This window comes from Trichoderma citrinoviride, assembly GCF_003025115.1.
Source record: "Trichoderma citrinoviride strain TUCIM 6016 unplaced genomic scaffold BBK36scaffold_10, whole genome shotgun sequence".
NCBI classification, from domain to species: domain Eukaryota; kingdom Fungi; phylum Ascomycota; class Sordariomycetes; order Hypocreales; family Hypocreaceae; genus Trichoderma; species Trichoderma citrinoviride.
In genome coordinates, this window is record NW_020194718.1 from 1125677 (window position 1) to 1152730 (window position 27054).

Consider the following 27054-nt stretch of genomic DNA (forward strand, 5'->3'; position numbering starts at 1 on the left):
CCCCCCTGCTCGGCTGCCCTCTGCTCTCTAGCTTGTCTTTTTTTCCTGTTGCAAAACTTGGCTTGCAGCTTCACTCTATTTTTCCTTTCTTCCTGTATCCCTGCTCAGCTGTATCTTATGTGGGCCGCAAGGGACGGCGCCAGTCACACGCAGGCGTGGGTGACAAGCAGCTTTTCTGGCTCTACTCAATTTCAATCTCGTCATACTACCCCTTGGCCGGGCCAGAACCTGGTTTTGGAGCTGGGTCTAGACTCTAGACTGCGTGCTGGCTACTCGCTTTTGTCTGGTTTGAGCTGCTGGGTTCATAAGGGTGTCGTGATGGATGATGCCGACGCGGTCTTGGCCCTCGGAGCCTGATTGAACTTGATGTATTCCGGATGAGCTTATTGGGCTCCTTCTGGCTCACCGGGGATGCGCTTTTGGGGGCGAGTGTTTGGTTTCGGCATTGTTGCGGATTCGCTGTGGCGTCAAGTTTCGTCCAGTTTCACCGGGTTTCCCCACGGCCACGAGCACGGCCAACGAAAGACAAATAGCGTCCCTGGATTCTACGGAGGATGCCCCGATCGGTATCTAGCATCACGAGTATTCAGACCCAGCCACTTCTGCCACGTTCAACTGCTGGCTCACTCTGTCTGTGAATCTGCATCTATCTGCTCCGCCGTCGGTAGTATCCAGTCTATCTCGTGGCTGTATACATACACACTACAAGGGGGTCATATGAGACCACAGAACCGGAGACGTGCATTCTCGTCATTTCACATCAGCTCCAGATCATATCAGAGCGTGTAGGTACGGCCGAGGTTTCGTTCGCGTAAACCCAAGGTTGCAGCCGCTGTGCTGCGACTATCCGCGTAATGTCTCACTCGAGATATGTTGCTGGACGCATTGACTTGGGTTTCAAGCGGCCTCCTGCAAGTACATGTAGTGAACTCTACTCCAGGTGTGATTCTTCAGGGGCATTTCACATGTCGGCTCGGTCAAAGCAGCGCCGTCTTGCCTCCCCACGGTGCACAAATACGTCTACGGAGCAGGAATCATGCCGATCAACCAACCAACAACCCCAGCTCCCCGACTTGGGGGATCGAGATGATCGCCGTTGAAGCTGGGCTGATGCTCATACAGTGTGGGTGGTGCCACACTCCAGCTGCTCTGCGTCATCGGCTTTCTCACGACTCGATGACATAGTACTCGTAAGGCACCTCATTATTCTGAAGATATTGTCGGACAAATCTCGGCTCTCTGGGCGGCTTCTCTTGTAACCCGGTTCAGCTGAAAAGTTCATGCAATGTGAGGTTCTGGACTGGAAATTCCAGGGTAGCTTGAACTCGAACGAGTCGCATGCCGTATGCGCATAGAAAGCCTCGCTTATCTTCAACCATTTTGGTTGGATGTAGCGACGAGACTCGAATGAAGCGATGCATTGGAAGCTTGTTCTTATTTCAATAAGGATTCAGTGACGTAGCGAACATTTGCTGGATCGTTCCTTCCACAGAGTCTCAGAAACTTACAATGAGAATGGCAGAAGTATCGTTTGCTCCAATGGTACTTCTGCTTCTGAATCTTACAGTCAACTTCAGTTCGCCTTCCGTGTTATTGCCAATTTTTCTACAGGCTATGAGTACAGTTACTATGCTCCAAATTCAAGATGTATACTGAGTCTCATGGAACCCTTCAAGGATTGTAAAAGCATCGAAGTTTGGGCGGCTATTGGAGATATGCAGTGATACGTATGCCCTCAATCCGTAAAATTAAACGGCTGAGTTACGCACAGTGGATTAGAGGAAATCAATGTAAAGTTGTCGACATCTACAGTGAATGAGAGCAAGATGCTGAGGCTACGGGTTGGGACAGAGTCACATCGCGAAAATTGATAGTCAGAAAGCATCAAATAATCTAGTCTATAAGCGTTTTCCCTTTTAAGCACCTCTAGAGCCGCAGCCTTCCCCCCCCCGTGGCCCATCCCAACCTTTCTATCCATTGATGAAAATTCCCGCGCCTATGTATGCTGGCAACCCTCCAGAAGTAAATCGTCTTTAGGTGAAATGTGTTGTACTATCGTTGACCACAAAGTGAGAAGCGGATAGCTAAGCTGAGGGAAGTGTCAAAATCCGGGTTTTGCGAACTTCCTCGCCAGATGAGCCAAAGTATCGACCAGAGCGAAAGCTGTGAGGCTGTCAACAAAACTTCATTATAGGACATTGAAACTCGGATCTCCTTACCTCCAGTGAAGATTGCCAAGGCCCACGTTGCGGCAGGCATCCAGATATCTCAGCACCTCTCTGTCGGTTTCTTCTCCCCAAGCTGGCAGCTCCTCTACTGCCCTGTACCAAGTCTCGTAGCAGGCATCGAGCATTCTGCCTATCTCGTCCATTGCTTCCTGATCGGAGAGGTGCTGTGCCTTGAGTATCGTGATGAGATTGTTCCCAGCGTCGTTCAACTCCTGATAAAAAGGTTAGAAGAATGCCTTAGCGATTGGCGGCGTTTGTGGACAGAAACATACGACTTCCTTCTTGTACGATAAGATATCGTTTGAACTGATGATTCGTTAGTGGATGACTTTCATAGGTGATTTCGAGACGCCGACTTACAGAATCACTAGATCTACTATCGTGCGAGTGCATAGTTGCAGTGCCGGGTGGTCAATCTGAGCTTGAGAGAGCTTGATATTCTCAGCGTATCTATGAGAGAACATGTTAGCACTCTTTATATATACTTTAAAAGACGGGGAGTCATACTCCACCAGCCGAATAGCCAACACCACTCCGATCGTTTCTCTTCGGTAGCTCATATACTCGTCCACGGTTGAGGCGGCAGCAAAACCTAGCTTTGTCCGCTTTGATTGATAGATTAATCCCTCGACATATTTCTTGTGGGCATCCTTCCAGCGTTCTCGTACTTCTACTGGCCAGTTAGAGCTTCTTCTTTATATGGGGTGAGATTGTTTATCTGTTTTACCTGGTGTAGCACCCTATCGTATGGAGGTTAGCCAAGTTCACTCAGATATACTGGAGTCTACATACCCTTTTTATTCTGTCCCAGATAGTTTGGAAAGCATATATGAGAGGCTTATCGGCCTGGCTAAATGTGTGATTGTCGTCCAGAATCGCGAGGATGGAGTCAATCTCCTTCTGCGTCCCGGCTGGATCATTTGCCAGATGCCCCTCATCGAATTCTATCGATCAAACATCAGCTGCCTTGTCATGATACTGCAAACTCAAGTAGACTTACGATCATCAAAGTAGAATACCTATGAAGATTTGTTAGATCAGTTGCTATTGAATGAGTGATATGACAAGGCAGGTCTTCTTACCCAGTTTGCCCAGTCAACGACTGTGCGAAACCTCTCCTTCTCTGCTGAAGGGGCCCATACAGCGGCCGCAAATCCAAAGTCTGTCTTGTTGAATGTCGCCTCTGCTTTGCCTTTCAATTGCAGCAAACTGTTTGCTGTCAGCCAGAGTAGCACCTCACGAGATGAAAATGTTCAACAACCTTTTGAACCACGCATCTGCTTCAGCCTTGCCATCATTGTAATGAGGGTTGATGGTAGGCTCAACGGCCATGATGGAGGAGAATAGATCCGGAATCAGGACATGGCGTGGCTTCTCGACATTTGATAGCTGTAGAGTGACTGTGGATGTGTCCAACAGCAAGGTAGGCTCCAGAACTGTTACTGTTGTCGACATTGTGACGGAATAGCCGGCAGTGTAGACTGTATGTCTGTCAACACAATAAGCTTAATCTTTGTTGTTGGCTGTCTATGTGACATATCATCTGTGTTGGCTCGGGCTTCGAGTGTTTAAGTAGACATCACGAGTAATCAGAGCACATTCTATCAAAGCTAGCAATGGACATCTCAGGGGCAGAAACACGTAGAACGGAAGGGGATTCCATCTCCTTCGCTTCTGCTGATGCTCTGCCAAGTCTGCCTTTCCTAGTCTGCCCTCCTCGCAGGAGTAAGATATTAGACGGATCCTCTCCGCGTATGCAGGTGCTTCGCCGTTTATCCTTGACTGAAGCGCAGATCTTCTGCTGATTCTAAGGAGCGGTATCTAAAACCGTAGGTGACATTTGGTATTACGGATCCGGTTGTCGGACCTTTTGAGCAATTACGGTGTCCAGGTCCGATATACGTACGTTCTAAGCCTTTCCACTGCGGCTTCGGGGTCGGAATGGAATTCCACCTGTTACTTCTTCGGGAAGCTGCTGACCTTCTCCGAAGTCTTTGACAACCCGGAACAGGCATTTCACACTTCCTATTTTGAGACTTCGGCACTTGGCTCTACCCCTGTAAGCCTCACAATGGCATTATTAAGTCTTCTCTAAGCCGCTGTCCCCAGTACTTTAACCTCCATCCTTCTGCCACGTCACTTTGCTATCCAAGATGATGTCGCCTTCTTTGTCAACAAGGGCAGAGAAAAGATCGGTGTAGCGGTGAATATTGTAGAGCAGCAATCGGATCGCAACCGAGGAGCACAGCCTCGAACGTCGTCGACCGGACGGATTAACAAAAAACGACCGGGAACATTTCCGATTATACGCGGCAGAGGGTGGGAGGGATCATCCACTTGACAGGTATAAATCTTGACGTGTCGCATTGGGGATGCCGGGCCGAAGTAACCCTGGATTTCCCCCTTGGGATGACTGTACTCGCCGTTTGATCTGTACCCCGTACGGCATAGTTAGACAGTAGTTCTTGTTTGTTGAACTGGGTATTATTGTTGATAGCTGTTGGCTTGTCTACACCAGGAAGAGGCACGGCAGTTTGCTATGTGATTTGTTTCTCTTTGCGTTTTTTGTATCAGGCTAAAATTACAGATGCTGACCTTACAAAGCGTCCGGATCACGGCTATTCAAGGAACATGATCTGGAATGGATTCTGCCGGTTCGTGTACGTTCAGCCAGTTGCGATAAAGCTTCATACCGATGAATATTCCCGGGAACCCATAGCCTGCACTGCCGGTGTAATATCTCACTTGCTTTTCAAAAAGTTCCAGAGTTTGATAGAGCTCCCCCCTTGTCCGGTAGACAGCTTATTAGTGGATGCGCACATCCTTCCGGGGCTCCTGGAAACCCTGAAGAATCCAGTTTGCCGGTCCCCACTGACAGGGCATCGAAATGTCAAAGAGCTTTCGGGGCTCGGTTCCTCGGAGAGCATGTTTGCCTTTCTTTGGTTTACCGAGTCTTGTTCAGGACGTTGCAATCTGGTGGGCCAACATGGCGATCATTTTCCCTTTATAAGCCCCCTGTCAAAATCAACCGTGCCGAGATGCGTACACCCCTGCATTTCTGTCCTCTACGGCACTTCGATATAATGGATGCCGTCTCACCTTAAAGAGCCGATCACCTCCGACCTGTTTTCGGAGCCAGTTCTCTTCAGATTGTGATGGTACTGAGTTGGGGCTCCATCAGCACGCAATATTGAAAGGGAATCCTGTCCTGGCTCTGACAGATGGTGACGGAAATGGAGGAGGAAGTGAGACAGTCACTGACATGTTTTAGATAAGTAGGTTGCTATATGCGTCGTTCGTATTCTCATATGGCCTACTAACTCGCAGCGCTCGGCACATGGTCTCTATGTACATTCAGAAGGTAAATAGCCAGGGCTAGCCGGCATCTCAATCTACACGGGGACATCAGTTACCCCGTCAAAAGAGTCTCCGCAAATCTCGACAGCCGACTCGGCAATGTCCAGCCACTCCTTTAAAACACTCAAGGAGGAGGCGCGCCAACGTAGACCGTCAGCTTCTTGGGAGCCCCCGAAGCCAACGTTCCCGAAGCATTCTCATTGCCATCCGGGTTGACATCATCATAAGGGAATGCATAGCCTCGCCCATCAACCTCAAAGTGGTGAACCAGACGGCTGTAGTGATTGGAAGGACCAGCCTTGTAGTACTTGGAGCGGCTCACGCCAGGCTGAACGTCGCCGCCGGGAATCAGCAAGGTAGACCGAACAAAGGCAGCGCACAGACGGGGAACAACAGCCTTGTGGATGTCGTTGTCCCCAGCCTTAATGGCAAACGGCCCGCTGTTGCAACCCCAGATGTCGGTATCGGTCGGCTTGCTGTAGGCGCGGTTGTCGCCCTGGCACTTGAGCTTGTCGCCCGAGACCTGGCACTTGACATGGCCGGCGGAGGTTTGCGTGTTGATGGTAAGAGGCTTGCTGGTATAATGCTTCCAGACCTTGTCGACGGAGGACTTCCAGTAGCCCCGGAAGCCTTTGGGATTGATGGCGCTGTAGTCGCCTGGTGCCAGGGCGCGGATGGGAGTTCCATGAGAGTTTGTGATGCACAGGGCGGCCCAAGGGAATCCGTCTTTGTGCGTCTGTTGGGCCAGCCCCTGGCAGATTTCCTTGAGAGCGTAGGAGTGAAGGCCTCTGGTGATCTGGGTACTTCCATCCGTGGAACTCAAGCTCATGCTGAGGATCATGCCGACGAAGTCAACGTAGCTGATGTTTGCATACACAGCCTTCCCTTCGGTATAAGAAAGTTCGACAAAGCCCCAGTTGACGCCTGCACTGGGGTCTTTGAGGTTTGTCGGTGACGGCTGCACCAAGCCGTCGCCAGTAGGGATCTTGACGATGAAGAAGGGGAGAGTGCCCTCGGCGAAGTAGATGCGGGCAGACGTGAGGACGATGGGTACGGTTACGGTGATGGACTTGCCCTTGGCAGGCAGAGGGATGCTGATGGGGTCGTTGATGCGAACGGGAGTGCTGGAGCCTCCGGAGCTGGGATACACAAGTTTGCCATCGGCCCTGACGAAGACGACCCTGTTCTCAGAGTCTAGGCCAGAAATGTAGGCATTGACATGACCACCGCCAAACCTGTTGACGAGATTGATCGGAAGGTGTCCAGGCTTAGGCTTGGCTTGGGAGGCGAATATGTTGGAGTCGGTCGTGTTTGGGCTATGGTATGTTCCGTTGAGGGTGTTGTTCGCCGTGAGTGTAATGTCGTCGATGCCTCCAGGGCTGGCGATGGAGAAGGGCGTTGCAACTCTTGAGATGAGCGATGGGGCCGCAGATACTGCGCCGATCACAGCAGTAAGAATAGTGAGAGTACGCATGGTGTTGTATGTGTACTCTCAGAGAAAAGAGAGGTAAAAGTTGTAGGGCAAGGAGAATCAATACTTCAGGCAGAAGTAGAGGGTCTCCTCTGTAAGACTTCTGATGATGTGCTCTGATTCTGAGTCTTTCCAAGCGATCCAAGGTCTGAATGGCTCCTATATATACTCATGTTCACGAAGAGATGCGTTTTCAAGCTCTTGGAGTTGAGTCTTGCTGAATCTCAACATCTCGAGCCAGATATCGGTCCGAAGGTCAACGCACGGGGATGGTGAGCTCCGCAGTGCCGCGCATTGTCCTTGGAGAGGAGCTTGCACGAGAACCGCTCACAATGTTGGACCTGCATATTTCAATTACTAGCAGGTGGTCTGTTCTGCTGTCTGAGCTGTTTCCAAGGCCAAGTTTAAGCAGCTAATCAATTGTAAAGATGTCGCAATGGTCGTTATATCTTGAAGCGAATCAGTGATTGATTAGGCTGATACATCCACTTGCTATAGCCAGAGAGCAATGGCCAGAACCATAGGCATTAGAGATACAGAGCAGACAAATTGATAGGAGTTCAGGGCGCTTTCTCACGAAGAGATTAACGACTCCTCATGATAGGTCGATTGATTAGTGACTATCTATCAAAGACCTTGTGGCAGTTACCGGTAATAGTCACAGTAATTAAGCATATAAGTCGTGTAACGCCATCGCCTATCATCCGCTAGAGATGTCCTTCGGTTGAAGTCGGAGATATAAGGCTACTCTCTTGGGCATCGGTGAAGTCGCCTCTCCACACCATCGACCAACACTCGGACTAAATAAAGCATCAAGCACTGCAACCCCACACTTTCATGCAAGGCATCCATTGACAGAGGTGATCGCTGCAACGTGACAGATTGAGGGGACGGGGAGTCGGCCGATTATTCGAAGAAACCCCGACGGAGATGAGACGAACGCTCTCGAGCCCAGGGGTAGATATTCAGGCACATTCTTGTACCTGACCTACAGACAGGCGACCTCATGGAGATGCTGGCGCGTAAGTACACCAACTTGAGTGTCTTCGCATGGCCTAATGTCTGAGATGAACATGATAGCTGGTGGTATCGCATTTGATCAGGTGCTGAGTTTGCCGCATTACGAGTCATTTCACGAAGACGTATGCAGGTCGTGCTTAGGCGAACCATGGCCACATCCCTGACGCTGGTGTCTTTATATCAAGGATAATGACCAGTGTCGTTGTCTATAGCGGGACTTGCAGGTTCCATGCAGGTGTCGTTATCTGGCAAAGCTTCATCAACAATCCCCAAGGGTAACGATCGTTGGGTACCAAACGATACCACGTGGTGAGTGAATCAAAGACTACTTCATGCAATCCAAAGGTCGAACAGGTTCTTGGAATTCTGATGTGCTTATACACAGGCTACACTATGACCCTCGATTATTCCGCCATAGATTACACGTATTCCCCCCTGCAAAGGCCTCTGGAAGAATACCTGGGGAAGTGGGTTTGAACAATACCCACTGGGGAGATATTCAAGAATCACATTGTAACTACTACTAGCAGGGATCCGTGCTGCAGGCCCGTGAGGCCTGGACTAGATGGCGCGATGCTCGTCTTATCGGCTCTCATAAAACGCAGTCAAAATACCTCACATAGCATCGCCCGTGCGCAACCCGTGCGCGCGTTATAGTAAAATCGCAGAAAATACATCTGTGATTAAAAAATTGAACTACATATTCCCATGGAGTAATGCAATAGCTAAATCCAGTTTGAAGCGGTACCAAGTACAGCAGTAATGTCTTTAACCCATGGGATACAGCAAGCTGTATAAGCAGATATACGTTCTTGCGTACGTGGGTGAATGTCCAGTTCAGCCAATATGCAGGGACTTGTATAAGATGTCCAGACCCACTAGGATGTGTATTGCATTCAGCTGAATAGGAAAGTGGCCGAGTTAAATCACGCCTTTGGCAGAGAGAAGACACGAACGGCGACAAACGAACCGTTTCGTCTCAAGTTCTCTCTGTGGGCTAAAGCGGTGCTTGACCAACAAGTGTTCGGTGCTTTTTTAGTTGGCCGGGGGAGAGCAGTGACGTGACCGGATTGTCCATATTCAAGGGTCAACCTTGATGGTCGAACATATGTTATTTGGGTTGCGTGCTTCATGGTCTATATCTTGTGAGTGGATTCCAAATACCTGCAACAAGCAGTATATCACCGAAATCAGTATCAGACATCGGCTCATTGAGATGGTAGAGGCAGACGTATTAGCCTAGAGTCCCCAATATGCTTCTTCTGCTGTGCTAGAGCCCTAGTTAGGCAATGGAGTGGGATACATCTCGGCGGGAGTGAGGTTTGCAATAGCATCCCAATGCTCTCAATGCAGCTTCTATTCATTCGATTTGCGTGCATGATCTTGATCGAGGGAACAGTAGGCTTGTAGTGATGCACGAAGCTAGTGTTGTTGACAAAGATTTGATGAATTATGGTAGTGCTGGCCTTTGGGTTCTTGGAGGGCGTGGCGATGACAGAGTCTCAACCCTGTCCGATGGAGGGATTCTGCTGGGTGTAGTCGACCCCGAGGTAGTTATTGAATGCACTGGCGATGTCCTGTTCAAGATTGAATTCACCGGCGAAGGCGTAAGATTCTTCCTCCTTTTCGGCAGTGGCAGGTCGAGGAGGATAGGCAAGGAGAGTAGTTTGAGAGGCATCGGCCGAGGGGCGAAGATGGATGGGAGGGAAGCGGTGAGGGCGCAAAGAAGGAGGAGCTTCACCCTGTCGCTTGTGAGACTGGAAACTTGGGGTCGAGTTTCGCAGTTTGAAGATGAAGAGAAGGGGGTCACTTGAATAAGAGGGAAAATCACCTTTAAGCGCTTGTACTTATACGGGCTCTGCAGCTCATCGAGGGAGACTTGAGACCGCTATTCAAGGAAATTGGGAAGCTCAAGGAACTGAGAATTCCAATTACCAAGGGAGATTGGGGGCCATCACGCCACATGGCATTAACTGCTATGGAGAGTGATAGGTACAACTAATTAGCTTGATAGAACTTGGTTTCTTTACTTCTATGTATATAAAACTACTATTTAGCGAGGCTGACATGTGGATCGTCCGGTCGGTGGTTTGCCGGTGCCGACGCCGATTTGCTGACATGGTGAGGTTTCGGAATTCTTTGATTGCCGAGCGCCGGTAAAAGAGTTGTGGTTAACCATGATTGATTGGACATCGTGCGGCTTCAACTAGATGATAAGCGTCTTAACTCCATAGTTTCAGATGGTTCCGAATGATTGAGCTCGGTAGATACTCACGGCTATGTTCAGAAAATGTCACCTGTTGTAGTATATAAGAGGTTATGGATTCTAGGAATGTTAAACAAGCCCCCTCTTAGTTAGCCCACAGAAAGACTGCCCGACCGCTCTGAGACTACCCAGAAACTCATTGTCTTCTTTTCAATAAGCCATTGTATTTGCAGAATGGCTTGTGCAGATTGCTTCAGGGGAACTATCCACGAAGGAACCCCCAAAGGCAAAGAGGAGATGCTGCACAGCATCCTCACATATATCGCATCCCCCGAAACGGGCCCTACGTCAACTTCCCAAATCATCTTCATCACCGACGTCTTTGGGTTCAACCTCGTGAACAACAAACTGCTAGCAGACAAATATGCCACCGAGACTGGATGCTTGGTTCTCATGCCCAGCGTCATTCCGGGTGGTGGAGCACCTCTCTCGGCGATAGAGCTGTTTGACTCCCTCTCGACGCCTGTTGGCCTATTTAACCTCACAGGCCAGGCGAAGAGAGCAGGAGCTGCGATGCGAGCTGCGACCATATTTGCTCCATTTGCAGTACGCACGCGAAACGCGTACCCGAAACTGCTCAAGTTCTCCCGCGACGTTAAAGCTTCGCTGCCGACTGGTGCCAAACTGGGGGTTGCTGGGTTCTGTTGGGGTGGGATGCACTCGACCAAGCTCACCGGGGAGCCAGCAGAAGAGGGTGGCAACCAGTCCTTGTTCGATGCTCACTTCGTGGCTCATCCAGCTGGTCTCAAAGTACCGGATGACTTTTCGGCCGCGGCCAGCCGGTTCAAGGTCCCCATTAGCTTGGCAGTGGGGGATCTTGACATGGTGTTGTCCAAGGATAATATCGACAGTATTGAACGCGGTTTGAAAGAGGTCTTTGGAGGAACCTCGGATGGATATGAGGTCAAGACTTATGGCGGCTGTAAGCATGGGTTCGCTGTACGAGCTGATCCAAAGAGGACGATGGAAGATGAGGCTGCAATGGCAGCAGCTAAGCAAGCCGTCGACTGGTTCAAAAAGTATCTGGGATGAGTTTCTGCAAGGCGGTTGCAGTGATGTCTGACAATCGGAGAGGCAGAGGAGGGCTAGAAGGATGTCGTGATGCTAAAAAATAATTAGAATGGAGGGATATAGTTATATTGGAATAATATAGTGATACCAAAAGAAAGAATCGATCATAATCCCCTACATAATACCTCAAGAAGAAAGGTCCTGTCCTGGCCTATAAATATGACTTCAGGATTACTTTCCAGTATTGCCTTGCAATTACGTAGACTGTCGCTTCCGGTGCATCACATTGTTTGGAGCTTTGTCTACCAGCCCTTCAAGGAACTGGTGTTTATTCGAACCACATACGAAGATACATAAATCTTTGTACGAGATAACATCCTACTTCTCCCAATCCAAGCCCTTGGACTCCGCTGCCAGCCATTCTTCCTCTCGCGGGCCACCATCGCCATCACCGCCCTTGAAACGATGGCGAGACTTACACAACACAACGGTGTCCAGATATTGACGCCATTCGTCACACCTTTCCGTAGAGGTTCATCGTCTCGAGCCAACCGGAACTGATCAGGTCGCAGGGAAGAGAACAACGCAATCCTCTTCCACTAGCCGAGGAGCCGCCCGTGGCGCAAGTGTCTTTGGTTGTGAGCGACGTCGCTATTGGAAAGACCATGACCTCCCCTAGCTTGCCCCAATTCCCGTTGTCTGTCCACTTGTAACTCAGACTGCGCTCGGCGCTCGTCTTCTCGGGCAAGGTCTCGAAAGGCTTATCACAAGTGACAAAGGTGCCGTCGAGATCAGCGGTGGCCGGCAATGAACTGCTTCTTGATTGTTCCTGGTGTTCTGTTGAATATGAGGCCCCGTTATAACCCTCTTCCACAGGAAATTGACTTCTTCGAATCCGGCACCACACATCTTTCACCAGATGACGGGTGGTTACCTACAGGTCATGAAGCAAACGTAATCGTGGCCATGTACCTTTCAAGTTCGCCATATAACCTCGGAATCCTCTGCTATTACGCGCCAACTATGATGCTTTACAGTCTACTTCTATCAGGGTTGTATGTATTTTCACACTCCTTTGTAGCCTGCCGGGAGGGATCTTGGTGGGCACCCTCGACGATGGCTTCTGAAGAATATCCTAACATGCCGAAATGCCCGCATAGTAGCAGTAACTTGGAATCTATCAATGATTTAGCCGATAAAAAAACATGACTTCACTCACTTTACTTCCATTTATCCGCTGACCCATTGTGGTGGACTTACAGATCTGGCCCATCTCGCATGCAAATACCCCACGCGGGCCGCAGCGGGCCGGAGATGGCAGGGGTCGATCATGATTCGTGATGCTATTCATGGCCCTCATGGCACATCATTAGATATGCATAAATCGGGTTGCTGCTTCTGTTGAAAAGGTTAACTGGAACGTTTGCCATGTTTCTGCCAGACTTAAAGAAGAGTGCAGTGGTTATCTGGACCACGCCAATAGACGGGAACTTCCCGGTAGTTGTAATGGCCATCTCGGCACTCGAGGCTCCACAGGCTCTAGCGTACAGATAGCTGACAACCTTCGGCTCTCGATGCCGACGCCGATGATGTTCGCCTGGCCGTTGAAGGAGGGTGACATCTGTGAGTCTGGAAAGCGGCCGAGATTGGCTTGCGATAGAAGAACATATACCTGCCTGCATATAAGTCGGTACAGTCTACGTAATCTTACACGAGCTGCTGTCTTCGACTCAACAAAAGCCTCGGAATTATCTCTATTTCCTCAAAACCTTCGCCAATATACTTTGACGCGAGGCCGAAGACGGGTAGGTCGGAGTACCGGTCAGATACCTTGCATGCTTGGGCATTGGTTGGGTACACATACATTTTTCGGTATATTTAAGCTCAGATTTTGAGTCTTGCTAGGTAGATGCTTGTATCAAGCATCAACATTCCTCGGCTCGTAGCTGCACCAAATCCTCCCCAGCTTGACGTCCAAATCATCCTTCTCTGTTTGACATACTTGCAACAATCTCATCTCAAAACGCCACATCCAATCCGAGACAACATGGGCGACAACAGCACATCCGATATTGGCGATGCGGCCCTGTATCACCTGGAGAGGTTCAAGAAAAGCCTCGACGCCCTCGACGGCAAGCCAACGTGGGACCTCGCCGACACGGCAGACTTCGATTGCATGCACTACCTGGGCGACGTTGCCCTGGAGAAAGCGGCCAAGGCTCTGGACTTGAAGCCTGGTCAGACCGTCGTCGACATTGGCTCAGGCTTCAGTGCCACCGGTCGGTACTTGAACAAGCACTACGGCGTCGATGTCACGGGAGTCGAGCTTCAACCTGAAATCCATCAACTCGCCGAGCTGATTACTCGACGAAATGGTCTCTCCGAACACGTACGATCAGTCAACGCCGACTTCACGACACTCACCCTCGATGCTCCGGTAGACCACATCGTTTCCTTTCTATGCATTCTACACATCGCCGACAGAGATACCTTGTTCAAAAAGGCAGCCGGTGCTCTGAAGCCAGGAGGAAAGATGTACATCGAGGACTACTTCGCCCGGACAACGCTCAGCAAAGACGTCAGCGACAAGTTGCGCGACAGGGTGTCCTGTCCTTACCTGCCGAGCCGCGATCAATACATATCCGACCTGACAAAGGCAGGGTTCAAGGAAATACAGTTTGAAGATGTGACAGATGAGTGGGCCAAGTTTGTGCATGAGCGGGCAGAGAACAACAGGCAAAGGGGGACCACCGCGGTACCGCTTACTCTGTTCTATGATACTGTCGATGCATTGTTTGCTGGTGGCGAGCTTGGTGGTGTGCGTATCACCGCCACCAAGGCTTGAATACTCAGAAGTGACCTCATATCTATTTTTGATAAGATACTACCTACTTCTGCTAGGAATGGATAATTCTCATCTGTACGGCTCAAGCTCCATGTGATGTTACACGACTCTAATGCAGAGCCTAGGTAGCTTTTATCAAGGTCGAAAGCCCGGAAATAAATACCGCTAGACTATTGAATTGTGGCCGTCAGCTCCTTCTTCAGTGCCTAGGAAATGACTATCTGTGGGTATGTTGAATGAAGAAACATGGATAGCACATGAAACAATTTGTAGGATTGAGAACACCGCAGCGAGCAGCGAGAATTTCAAGCAGCCCTGTGCCGGTACATCCATTCCGTGAAAGGGTGAATTAACCCCCAATGATAGATGAGCAGACAGTTTGTCACTTCTAACTGTAATGAACATTCTGTTGGCTGATGAGGCTTGGGTTACACGAAGCTGCCATGCCAGCCGTGGCGTTTCCAGCTGACAACATGCAGCTGCACAAGCGTCACCGAAGGCCTCCCTAAGCACCCCAACAACACAGCCTCTAGCGGCCAATGGGCATTGCAGGAGGAGATGAAATGTACAGGACAGTTGGGCTGCTCGTTTGCCCAAGAAACACACTTGACTCAGAATCTCCCCTGGGCTCAGCATTCTGGTGCTGAGATTTGGGCGGCGATGGCGTTTGGGCATCACCGAAAGTGGGATATCTATGACAAGCAATGTCACATCAAATTCAAAGCTGAGTAGCGAGATAACGATGGTAATTGGAGGCTAGCAGCTAGGCAGAAACAAGGAAGCGATCGTGGGTTTAAGGCTGGAAGCTTGGCATTTCCTGATCTTGGCGGTTGCTGTCATGCCCGACTTACATGTACTTGACAGAATGCACGTGCGGAATATATCTATATCTACCGGGGAGTACTGCCCATTTATACTCTCGCAGGTGCCAATATCACCTCCCTTAGCCTAGGAGACTGAGAGGCGTCGACAAGCTCGGGTCAAAGGTCAGACACGCAAACTTGACCCTGAGCAAACCGCTCGACGCTGCAACAACATTACGAGTTCACAGCAAAGAATCACACAAATCATCCATATATCAATTACATTACGGACTGGAGGCACATACAGAATATGCCATCGCAATGGGTACCATAGTCTGTAGTTCGGAAGACGTGCCTATCGAAATGACAGACTTGAAGGTAACGATTCTTGAAATATCTCGAGTGGCTAGTTTTGTACGTGGATGCTGACGCAACTCTTCAGCTTGTCCGGCTTCATCCTTCTAAAGAATGCGACTCCCCGGTTGTCTGTGACTCGATAATTGTCACGCACGAAGCCCAAGATCCCGTCCCTTTCGTCGCTCTGTCATATGTCACTGCTTGCCCCCCATCTTCTTCAACGCCAACTATACGTTTCAACGGCGCAGACATCACGGTTTCCGAAACTCTGCATGATGCGCTCCGTCATCGACGTCGTACAGATGAGGACGTATATGTATGGGCTGACCCTCTGTGTACAACAGAATTGGAGCCTGGGGATCCCAAGGACATCATCAAGGAGAAGTCGAATGTGTACATTGCGGCCGACGAAATCATAGTCTGTCTGGGAGGAAGAAAGGACCTTGCAGAAGCTGAACTTGCTGCAGTACAAGCTTTAACAATAGCCTGGAGCGATGAAGCAGACTTAAACCAGGCCTACAGTTACTTGAAGGTCATGGCGTCTCATTCAATATTCGGCCGAGCGTTTGGTGTCATCCAACTTCTGTTCCGACGGCCGTGGTGGCATTGGGGTCGAATCGACGCACTTCTGGACCTTGGGATTGGATCTAAAGTATCCTTTCAATGGGGAGACACTCAAATGGACTGGGATACGTTTGTGCGCACCGTTCGATTGTTGAGGTTTGCTGCTCCTCGGCTCGAGGATAACCACCTGGTTTGGCTTGACCAAGCGCTTCTCCAGATCCCTGGACAAATCCCCGAAGCGTTTAGAGAAGTCTTCAGCTTTGACATTACCGGCACAATTGCAACTGGGGAAACTATAGCCTGGGGCCTGGGATCTTTGTTTTCACATCCGCAGGACGTTCTCTACTGGCTGTCCAACACCTCTGAGGAACATGCCGGCGGCAGGGTTTCCACGCGTCTGAGTACAAGGCTCTGCAGTCGTTATCGAACGCGAAATAAGAGAAAGCTTCGGCGTGCTGGAGAAACCCAGCACGATAGTGAATCCGAGGGCGGCAATGGTCCGGAGACCGGTTCAAAATCGCAGAGGTCTTCTAGTCCATCAAATGACGATGATGCAGACGTGGCTCTTGGATCATGGCTGAACGTTCTCATGCAAAGGGCAACCGTGGAGAATGACGAGGAAACGCTGGGCGTGCTCACATATTCCCTTTCACTAGTGCAATCTGCGGGGAACAGCCCAGGCGCATTGCCATTACAGAAAGATACCAACGCGCTGTATTCTTACAAACCACTCAGACCGGGGACAAAAGACATCCGCATCCTGATACTGTATCCGGATCATGATCCAGAAGCAGAGATACGATGTGACCTTTTCCCCCTTGAGCATGAATTCATGCGAGAAAACGGAGTTGAGAGCTTCCCCTACATGGCGCTTTCGTACACATGGGGAAATCGCGATCCCCCCAGGTTCATATCTCTTGGAGGCAAACAGAAGCAAGTCACGTTAAATCTCTACAGAGCACTGCTCGAGTTCCGTGATCCGACCATGCCTTCACTGCTGTGGGTGGACGCTCTTTGCATCAATCAGGATAGCATTGATGAGAAGAATCACCAAGTCAATATGATGGACGACGTATACAAAAATGCTGGTTGCGTTCTGATATGGCTCGATGAGGAGTCTGGGTCTGTGCCATGGGGCCCGGGAGACTATATTCAAAGTGCAATGCATTCGCTTTCGTACTTTGAGGCATATTTGTTCTCTCAGCCACAGTACACTCCCGGCCACTTCAGTCTCGAGCAACAATCAGAGATTCTGAAATTGGTGCGAGCAGTGCGTGGATGGCAATTCGCCCACAGCCTCGGCCAATTCTTCCAGCAGAGTTACTGGACGCGCGTTTGGACGATGCAAGAAGCTCTCCTCGGCCGTAACGCTCTGATATGCAGTGGCGGCTATACGGTATATTTCAAAACGCTCATTCTGATGTACAAGCTCTATGGTGACTTGCTGCCTTATCCCGGCCTTGACACTCGACAGACAGATGCGAACAATGCAGCAACAAGGCGGTTCCTAGAGATATACGGCGAAATCCTATCTGGCAAATTCCCGTCCCTCTTCAAGGCGCTCCTGATGAGCCGCGAACGTCGCGCAACTGTAAAGCACGACCATATCTACGGCGTTCTAGGGATTGCAGATCGAAGCGGGATCGGAACCCCACTGACAGTCGATTACAGAAGCCACTTGTTTGAAGTCAGCCGAGATGTATTCTGGCGTATTTATGATAGCGAAGGAAGCCTCGACATTCTCAGCGCTTGTGAGCTCCGTCATCACTATGACAAGGATCCTGCAGTAAGTCTCATGTCATCCGTGTCACCAGTTTGGCAGCTTACCTTTTTCGTTCTCCCACCCTCATACATTCAACGTCCTCGGCTAAGTGTTCCAAATACAGCTGCCACTCCAGGATCAATCTGCATGGCCCTCGTGGCTCCCGGACTGGTCTATTCCACCGCTGAACGCCCAAATTGCGCGTTCGATCCTTTTCGCCCCCTCCTCGACCTACAATCTCTTCCAAGCTGCGGGAGACACCAAGCCGTGTCTTCGAATGCTGGAAGATAACACGCTGCTCTTGATTCAAGGTATTGTCGTCGATCGAATTGAGGATGTTGATGATGAGCCTTGGCAATTCGATTCTCTCGAGTCATCCTGTACCAAAGCCTGCTGGGCTCTTTTCTTCAGAAAGGCAAAGTCACACAACATCTACGGCTCCAAATTGAGCCGCTTGAAAGCATTCAATGGAACTATATCTCTCGGACAGCCTACTATCGGCGTCAAGGCCTTCAAAGATGAAGACTCCGGAGACGAGATCGATGAAGAGGGCAACATAGACGAGAGTCCGGGCTTGGACGATGAAGCGCCAGAGGAGAAATTCTTCGACCCAAATTTGAGCCACGGTGACAGGGGTATCATGAAGTTCGAGAATAACAAGAAGTGTCTGGAGTACACTGGCCGATTTTTCGTCACGCAATCTGGTTATATTGGAAGAGGCCCACTGTCCGCACGCAGCGGCGATGTTGTAGTCATATTCTTGGGTGCAAAGGTTCCAACGGTATTGAGAAGGTTGGATGATACAGGATACTTCCAACTGCTAGGGGAATGTTGTAAGTCAATCCATGCCTGACGAGATATCTTGAACGAGAATATTGTCTTAACCATGTCTATAGATGTTCACGGGATCATGCAGGGAGGGTTCATGACAAGATCAGATGTCAAGGTGCAAGAATTTACTCTGCGGTAGATACCATAGGACGCTGTCGGATGGGATTGAATTAACAGGGGGCTTATGTCACCATTCGATTTTAGATGGTCACCTTACGTTGACCTAGAATCTATGAGAACAACCTGCACTGCCCGCATTCTAGGCCTCCCTCAGCCAACAACCAAAATGTGCTGCAGCCAACAACAAGAACTATGCACTCCGTGAATTCTCACGCCTTTATACCACCCAATTTTGCATGAAGTTCAAACGCCTCGTGTGGAGGCGGTGTATGCACATATACTAGCAGGCCGGCCGCAGCGAGGCAAGGCCTTATCCTTGCCGTAACAGTTTTTACCTATCAGTTCCTGCAGCGTGCGACGGGTTTCGTGATATACATGTACTTTGTAAGCTTCGATTCCATCCACGAGACGCTTCGTCTTCGTTTACCTACCGATACTCGCAAGAGGCCAGACAGCGTTCAATCCTAAGGAGATTGCCATCATCATGGCTTTGGCTAACGCTCACTGCCCTGAGGATCTGCCCGAGTGCCATGGCCACTTGTGCGCAGGACAGGTACATAAGGAAAATGGGTGGACGGTTTTTCATGCTCTGGCTTGCCTCGGAATTGACGATGCGGAGACTATCCATCTCGCCGTTGAGGTCTCTAGATGGACTGAGTCAAAAAGCCTCATGCTCATTGCGTTGCAGGAAGACAAACAAGGGATGCTTCCCAGTGCTTTGGCTGCTTCGAAACAAAATCTGCCGCTTTGCGTCAGCTTGGCACGTATTGAGTGAGGTTAAAGCGTGCAGATGTGTTATAATGCCCAATGTACTGACGCACAACTGCAGGGATCGATTTAGGACGGGTTCTTCGGAAGAGATTCCGCAAAGCAAGATTGATGCCCTTCAAATCCGACGAGCGAAGGTATCCAAGAAGCGGGCAGCTGGACTCGGTGGTCAGCGCAGGATTCCCTCCTCGATGATGATCAAGAGCGCCAACCGGGGCTGCTCATACGGTGTCCGGAACCTTGTGGACTTTAGCATCCAACCTTGTGACCAAGGCAAGACGTGTCGTGAGACAGTACTGCACCTTCTCGCAAGTCGAGGCAACGTGTCAATGATCGGATTTCTCGTGGACCATGGGGCGGAAGTCGACGCCAAAGACGAAGATTTACGGACCCCTTTACATCAGGCCGCTCCGCATGGGTGGCAAGACGCAGCGCGAGAGCTGCTGAAGCGAGGTGCAGACGTAGATGCTCAGGATGGAAAAGGCAGAACACCACTTTACCTGGCTGTCGTGCAAGGACATGCAGATGTGGTTCAGCTTCTAGTGTCTGCTGGCGCTGATCAGTCAATCCGAGGCGGGCATATGCACAGGACGCCATGGCAAGTAGCTCAATCCTTGGATCGATCGGATATAGCCAAGATGCTTGACATATAGCTACGAGTTACGGCAATGTACTTAATCGTCAGTTTAGCTGTATGTAGTAATACGATCAATGACTCTTGGGAAGGAAGGTATATAGCTTAGGTCGGGCTGGAGCATCTCGAGTCGCCCATCCTATATATGAGGCACTGTTAGAATACAAGAGGGAGAGTCATATGCCGACGCTGGTAATGAGCGCAGAGAGATGAATGCCTCCAAAACGAGATACACCCGCGCAACAACATAAAATGTCCCTCCTATGCAACACAAAACGTAGATGAGAACATGACTCCTCTTTCGCTCCGCCCCTTCCAGTATGCCGTACCAAAACCACCAGACCGAGCCGGACAAGTGGCCCATGAGATTCAGCAACGACCATAACAGTCCGCTGAAGACAATGTAGGCCCCAGACGCTCTCCAGAACCAGGACTCGATGTCCGTGGGAAATATCTCGTTCCAACCCGCGATATGAACAGCGCCGTACACTGTGCTGGAGCTCCATAAAATGATGCCCATCAAGTGGCCCTGCATGTGACGAAGAAGATCATCGCCGGGCCAGTTTCGGGGACGTTCAACTACGAGCTCTTCTGACGCACACCACCAACTTCTGTTTGAGCCTGTCTTGACATGGTCGCTTGGCTTGTGGCCACTTGGATGCTGGCTCACTTTGTCTGGCATTTCAGGATACAGTCGGTGGGCCTCCCGGTATCTCAGTTCGGCCTGATCACACGGAGGGACGTCGAGGCGTTCTCGGATGGCTGGGTATCGTTCAATGGCATCGCATGCGAGCTGTCATCTGACATCCCGCATAGCCGATGTAGTTGTTTTTGTGACGGCATTTTCTATGTGGAGTGCCTGCGCTGATGGTTCACACTCATCGTTGAATGCCATATGTCCTTTCGTTGCAAATGCCCCGTTCGGTCGCGTAAGTTGGATATCCTCATTGGATTCCTCATGACTGCGAGCATTCTCTGAGCTGTAGTCACTAGGGGTGTATAACACTCCGCTCATTTCCGTCTTGACGCCAAAGTCGCGCAGGACGTCTCGACTGACCTTGTTCTCTTGACTGACTTGGCTGGACATGTACATGAATGCGCACATCTCTCGAGTCCAGTCGCCCCTCAGTATGGTCGGCTCTTTGATCCACTTTGGCTTATACCACCAAAGAGCGTAGTTGATCAGAGCACAAACAACGTGCCCAATGGTATTCGTCTCGAGCGGTGTTATTGGAAGGCCAACCGCTACTCGCACAGCGGCCTGCACGACCATCCAGCCGACCTGGACATAGCAAATGAGCTTCCCCGATCCGTCGGTTTTGCTCTTGTCCTTGATCTCTTCGACGGAGATGTCGGGTAGCAGGCCGCATCGTGCCAGGAGCTGGACCCCTCGTGGGGTAAGGTGGAGACGTCGCTGGGGAACAAATGGTGGACCTTGCAGCATCTCCGTGGTGGCAGTATCGAAAACAAACCCACCCATGCCTGCATAGAAGCCGTGGACCATGGTCCATTGCTGTCTCTTGTTTACGTTCCTTTGGCCGTTGTTGCTTCTCTGTGGGATAAATGTTAGCAGCGAGCATGCTGATTACGCAAAGTCGGCACAACCTCCTTGACATATTTCGTGAGTGTTCGAGCGGATATGAACTGGCGCCATGCCGCCCAGATGACGAGCTCAGGCCCGAATACCCCCAGCACGCTCCATTTCAGGTACCTGTATGCGTATTCAATGTCGCTCTCGCCATATGGCGGGAGGTCCAAGTGAATAGCCGACCAAACACACAAACTGAGGGTCACAAGACATGAGAACAGCAGCGAAAGAGTGCCGCGACCGTCTGGATCTGGCACGTAGCCGACAAACGTGTAGTTTATAAACTCAGGGCGCTGAATCTCCATGGGGTTCTTCATACGCCCAGGGCAGGCTTGATGAATGGTAAGAGAGTTTGGAACAGGGGACTTGGTGATGACCCGAGAACCATGGCTTACATCCATTATTAAAACCATTATTTAGACTCTCTGCGAAGCAAAAACGTACCTAACAGAGTGTTGGCTGCACACGCGATGCAGGATGAAGATGCTGCTACAAGTGGGAAGCAGGGGCCCGATCCTTCAGTGGTTATCCAGCCAACCAGAGCCTCGCGTGGCTCGCGGGAGAACGGCAGTTCCCTAGCTCTGGCCTCGAATTTATTTCAGCATTCATGCGGCCATGCGTTGATTGGACCATCAGGAGCTGTGCTTCCCCTCATTGGACCCCGAACCGCTCTGGTGATTTTAACAGCGGACGGCCTAGTGGCTGTTGAGGGAAAATAATCCCCCTGATATTCTGTATTTTATCGTCCCAACACTCCGTCGTCTCCCTGGTCAGCAGGAAAATGTTCTTGCTGGATGCTTCGTTCGAACAATGTCTCTTCGGAAAGGGGCGTTGCAGTCCGCGTCGCAAGTGAGCATGGAAGAAAGAAATCCTCTCGTAAAGGACGACAAGCCGGGCCACATCTGGTTGAGGGTGCCGAGGCTGCTGTACTTTCACGAGATCCCCAGCTGGCAACAAGACAACGAATACTTGCTTTCTGGCTATAGGTAATTCCTCCATCTCATCTATGCATCTCATGACCGTCTTTGTTTACGCTTCTACTGCAGACCTACGACTGGCTCTACCTGGACCTCCATTGCCGGCTTATTCTATCTACACAACCAGACGATCAACATCTATTCGCATTTGGTCGGTGCAGTGGTGTTTTGTGCACTCCCTTTTTACTTCTACTGGAGCTTCTACCGGTTTCAGCCAAATGCGCATTTCGACGACGTGGTTGTAATATCCACCTACTGCCTTGGTGTGGCAGTCTGCTTTACCTTTTCAGCGACGTAAGTAGATGCAAGGATGCCGAAAGAATCCAGCCTGTTGCAAGGTGAAGTCAGAGTTGCTAAATATTCGCACAGATTTCACATCATGTGGAGTCACAGCCAGCCTTTGGCTTCATTTTGCAACAAACTGGATTATCTCGGCATCCTTGTCCTGATGTGGGGAGCTGGCATTCCCACGGTGTACTATGGCTTTTTTTGCAACCAGAACCTACAATGGCTTTACTGGATGACTGTAAGTCTTTCATTAGATGCTTACCGTGACCTGTTATACGAGGCTGATAGCTTCTTCATAGACGTCCAGCACCGCACTTCTATGTACTATAGTCACATTACACCCACGATTCATCTCACCCCAACTCAGGCATTGGCGTGCGTGCTTTTACGCTGGCTTTGGGTTGAGCTCTGTGATATTTGTCATTCATGGTCTGGTTATACATGGATGGGCTATTCAACGGGCACACATGTCTCTGCATTGGATGGCTTGGATGGCCACGTCTAATATTGTGGGCGCGGCCATTTATGCAGCCAGGGTAAGCTCGATTCTCTATTGAGACGATTGAATATGCTTGAAGCGCAATATACTGACGAGACCCAGATCCCGGAGAGGTGGTTACCGTACAGATTTGACATCTTTGGTGCCAGCCACCAGATCTTTCACGTTGCAGTCATGGTTGCCGCCGTTATACATTTCTGTGGCTTGCTTCAAGCCTTTTCTATCATTCGCTCTGACGCTGCAGTATGTGTTGGCTCAGAAATGTATGTGTGAGAAAACAACGATGGGCACAATAAGTAGGTAGTCCAGCCTGCAAGCTTGCATGAAGTTCGAGGCATAACTTTTGTCTTTTGCAAGCCTACTATTTGTTGCGCAAGGCTGCTAGGCTTGCAGAGCCCAGCTATGAATGTCTTGGTTCATCAACTCGGTCCGACGCTGTGTTCAAGTAAGCTTCAATCTTTAAGCACTCAGCCACCAAGTGATGGCACAGACTAACGTAACCGAGACTTGATCGGTTCGATGCACTAAGTTCTCTGAACTCTAAGCATGTAAGAAGACTGGTTCATCATAATAAGACCGGGCTCCTCATAGTCAAAGTTCAACGCTCAGCCATGGCTTGGCAATAAGGTTCAGTGACGAAACCCGATCTACTAAGAATCTAGAGTTATAAGATGCGGTTGTGGTCCTACTTGGGGCCGGATCGCTATTTCATTCTTCAACAATCGACGAAGTCCTTCACGTTACCGTTTTTACCGTATTACAGCTACCTCGCCCAGGCCTTCTCAGCTTCCCATCATCTGTTTCCAACAGAACTCATGGATAGCCTCTTTATTGTCATGGCTACTATAATGCTGGCACCAGTCTTGGGATTCATGGACTACCTACGGAGACACCGTCGGGAACGCTTCACCTCTCAAAATCAGCCAGCCCAGCCGAGTCAGCACATCAAGTATAGCGGTCTTGGCCACGATGAAGATTCTATTCAGACAATGCCGCCTTCATATCAACAAGCGACTACAGTATCCGAAGACACTATATTCCACGAGACATCGCCTCTTCTATGCATCTGTGGGCCTCACCAGGGCTGTTGCCGCGAGCATCCTTCAATACGTTCGCCCAATCGCCGTCTCCGCGAGCATCCATGTATCTATCACCGATCTAAGCAATCTACACCGACGGAAGTGTCTCTGCGAAGGGCAGAAACTGGAGATGACAAGGCTGAGGATTTGTTGATTGGCTTGCAATCTGCCCTCACGCTCGAGCCTATACATTCTGTCATGGCCTACCACCTCTCCTCGAATCACCTAGCTTGCATCCATGGCCGACTCGGCCCTGGCACAAAGAGGGCTTTTATTCCCAAATTATCGTTTAAGGATACATGCACCTCCGAGAACGGCACGACTTACATTTGGACCAGCGAGATCTATTTCAATAAGGGCGACTTCTTGCAAAAACAGGAATTAGTCTGCTACCAAAGTCGGAGCGATGACAATCGACCACAATCCTTCACTGCCTGCCCACATCAGAGCTTGACAATTTCTGCGCCGAAATTCGCGACTAAAAATGGCATGGTCGAGGTATCAGCACAGATCACGAACTATCCACCGCGGTGTACGTCCCATGACAGCGAGCAGTGGAGTAATTTTGATGGACAATATGCTCAGGTCGTTGGTTGCACAATATGCCACTCAGACGCTGAGTGCACATTAGAGCTTTACGACCGCAGTCTGCTCACCACATACACGTGCTACAAAGACCTTGGACCAGGGGTGGACTCACAGAATTCTAAATGGATTGCTTTGCTCACAGGCCTGGGCAGCCCCGAGAGAAAGGAATACGAGCTGGATGTATATGAGCGAGTGTGGAATACGGCCAAGACCTTGCGGCGTTGTGGGCTACATAGAGTCACCCACCAGACGCCAAATGGAGTTTTCAATGTAGGGAAAAGGTCTCATTAGATTATACAGCGAAATGGGGAATGGAGGTCTATGGTCCGCTACAGATGATTGACCCTCTAATGATGACGACGTGATGTTCTGTCCCGCCTCGTCACCCAACCCATAGCTTTGATTACGGGCGCCAAGGAGTCTTCTTCTTCTTCTCTACTCCCCTCTTATTCTACTGCTGATGCTGCTATATGGGGTAGAAGGAGAAAGCATTCTAATAGAAATCGCCATCTTTCTCTAAATGATATATGCCTAGATATCTATATCTATATCTATATCTATCTATCTATCTATCTATATATATATTGATATCTAGATTGAGCTAGATAATAAATCCGCTAAACCAGAAAGCATAGACATCTACAGCGGCAAGACCCCTTCCCCACTCGACATCGATGTTGACGTGAACCTCCCCGAACCACAGTTGTACTCGTCCGACGATTACAACGACAACGCCGACACCCCAGAAAAACCCTACAAGGGCAAGCAGGTCGCGGGTTCGCTGTCATCAGAACTCCTCGAACAAGAAAGAGCCAACGCTGGGCTTGATGACTTTAACCCTGACGACTTCTTCTTGCCTTCTTAGACTTGGATTAGACACAAGGCAACTCATTTAATATTGGGTGGCTAAGAAGACTATCAACTGGCAACATATCCAAACAGAGTCCTTTCCTCGATTGTACGCTTAGAGAAATGAACTACGATACCGGCTACCTGATCCTACAGCCATGATACACCAGCATCAACCACAAAAGCACTGACTTGCCCTTACTGGTTGAAGCCTATGAGGGCACTTTTGACACTCAGAACCACCTCATAGACCGGGGAAACTCAGGCATCACACTGCCTAAGTTTCGCGGAGGAATATAATGCGCAGCTTCCCTTTTGGGGTCCTTGAGAAAGGTGAGTTTATTGGGATTTTGCGAGCAGATTGAAGATACGCCGCTTGAATTATATCATGAATACCATAGGATGGGTGGAGTGTTTGTTCGAGGTTGATTTCGCGACCAGAGATAGGAATTACAATGGATACCAAAGATGAGTTGAGATTTTATTGGAGTTTATACTCCTTCACTGATTGGAGGCGGCTTGGACAAGGTACGTGGCGTTGTGAGGTTGCTGGGATGCGGAGAGGGACATTGGTTTATGAAAGCATGGAAAGCGATCACTTTCAATTGAGCCGCCTGAGCTCAACCGGTGTTCCTGATTGGTCAATGACTACCAAGTCACGTGATCATTTGCCCGGGCATGTTCTTCTTCAAAGAGTCCGGACCCTTGTTTTTTAAGGCAATGTTAACTAAAACAAGGATTACAGTCTGTCAGTTTCTAACGTTTTGACTCTGCTTCAAAAGCGGGGTAGTTCAGTTAGGAACGTTAATGTGCTCCGTTTAATACGGTGCTGTCAGAAAATCCTCCCTACAGATTCGGGACAGGGGTACCCTGCACGAGGTAGGTCGATAGAGCCATCCACTCGAACGTGTTGTCCCTTGGGAAGTTTGTTCTATAAGGTACTAATCTATAGAACCCGGTTCGTCACACCTGTACGTATTGAACGTGCTATGAATCTCATCCCTATAGCCATTATTGAAGGCATCGTTGACTGTTGGCTAAGGCCATCACGGCCGGTGCTTTCAACGGCGGCGGACGCTGCTGCATGACTGATACTGGGACGACAGTCCCGACCCTTTGCCAAATTCAGAGAGGCCTCTTCGTACAGCT

General features: G+C 49.9%; 10 protein-coding genes across 10 annotated transcripts; 6 read left to right on the top strand and 4 right to left on the bottom strand.

The window, feature by feature from the left end:
• Positions 1-2215: 2215 nt before the first annotated feature.
• On the bottom strand, positions 2216-3683 carry BBK36DRAFT_1160971 (terpenoid synthase; the record flags this gene model as incomplete). The annotated part of the gene is made up of 9 exons (XM_024894336.1): positions 2216-2440; positions 2501-2534; positions 2589-2678; positions 2736-2898; positions 2956-2968; positions 3021-3172; positions 3229-3247; positions 3311-3437; positions 3490-3683. The coding sequence occupies 9 exons, from the start codon at positions 3681-3683 to the stop codon at positions 2216-2218; spliced, it is 1017 nt and encodes a 338-aa protein (XP_024748126.1).
• Positions 3684-5709: 2026 nt separating this feature from the next.
• On the bottom strand, positions 5710-7059 carry BBK36DRAFT_1142738 (glycoside hydrolase family 64 protein; the record flags this gene model as incomplete). Its single annotated transcript, XM_024893541.1, has 1 exon — positions 5710-7059. The coding sequence occupies one exon, from the start codon at positions 7057-7059 to the stop codon at positions 5710-5712; it is 1350 nt and encodes a 449-aa protein (XP_024748127.1).
• A 3457-nt stretch (positions 7060-10516) lies between these two features.
• Positions 10517-11374, top strand: BBK36DRAFT_6230 (hypothetical protein; the record flags this gene model as incomplete). Its single annotated transcript, XM_024898383.1, has 1 exon — positions 10517-11374. One exon carries the CDS (start codon positions 10517-10519, stop codon positions 11372-11374), a length of 858 nt encoding a protein of 285 aa, XP_024748128.1.
• Positions 11375-11731: 357 nt separating this feature from the next.
• Positions 11732-12599, bottom strand: BBK36DRAFT_1142740 (hypothetical protein; the record flags this gene model as incomplete). The annotated part of the gene is made up of 4 exons (XM_024893542.1): positions 11732-11827; positions 11874-12190; positions 12326-12374; positions 12573-12599. The coding sequence occupies 4 exons, from the start codon at positions 12597-12599 to the stop codon at positions 11732-11734; spliced, it is 489 nt and encodes a 162-aa protein (XP_024748129.1).
• An 801-nt stretch (positions 12600-13400) lies between these two features.
• BBK36DRAFT_141417 (S-adenosyl-L-methionine-dependent methyltransferase) lies at positions 13401-14198 on the top strand (the record flags this gene model as incomplete). The annotated part of the gene is made up of 1 exon (XM_024897483.1): positions 13401-14198. One exon carries the CDS (start codon positions 13401-13403, stop codon positions 14196-14198), a length of 798 nt encoding a protein of 265 aa, XP_024748130.1.
• Positions 14199-16511: 2313 nt separating this feature from the next.
• On the top strand, positions 16512-17039 carry BBK36DRAFT_56584 (HET-domain-containing protein; the record flags this gene model as incomplete). Its single annotated transcript, XM_024898273.1, has 1 exon — positions 16512-17039. A coding segment is annotated over one exon (528 nt), but the record flags the coding sequence as incomplete, so codon positions are not given.
• Positions 17040-19693: 2654 nt separating this feature from the next.
• On the top strand, positions 19694-19945 carry BBK36DRAFT_1094119 (ankyrin; the record flags this gene model as incomplete). The annotated part of the gene is made up of 1 exon (XM_024889053.1): positions 19694-19945. A coding segment is annotated over one exon (252 nt), but the record flags the coding sequence as incomplete, so codon positions are not given.
• Positions 19946-20176: 231 nt separating this feature from the next.
• On the bottom strand, positions 20177-21930 carry BBK36DRAFT_141418 (hypothetical protein; the record flags this gene model as incomplete). Its single annotated transcript, XM_024897484.1, has 3 exons — positions 20177-20662; positions 20843-21589; positions 21643-21930. The coding sequence occupies 3 exons, from the start codon at positions 21928-21930 to the stop codon at positions 20177-20179; spliced, it is 1521 nt and encodes a 506-aa protein (XP_024748133.1).
• Positions 21931-22480: 550 nt separating this feature from the next.
• BBK36DRAFT_1177520 (mPR-typeG-protein-coupled receptor) lies at positions 22481-23662 on the top strand (the record flags this gene model as incomplete). Its single annotated transcript, XM_024896067.1, has 5 exons — positions 22481-22611; positions 22672-22896; positions 22972-23128; positions 23190-23426; positions 23492-23662. The coding sequence occupies 5 exons, from the start codon at positions 22481-22483 to the stop codon at positions 23660-23662; spliced, it is 921 nt and encodes a 306-aa protein (XP_024748134.1).
• Positions 23663-24378: 716 nt separating this feature from the next.
• Positions 24379-25347, top strand: BBK36DRAFT_1123463 (hypothetical protein; the record flags this gene model as incomplete). The annotated part of the gene is made up of 1 exon (XM_024891055.1): positions 24379-25347. The coding sequence occupies one exon, from the start codon at positions 24379-24381 to the stop codon at positions 25345-25347; it is 969 nt and encodes a 322-aa protein (XP_024748135.1).
• Between the last annotated feature and the right edge of the window lie 1707 nt (positions 25348-27054).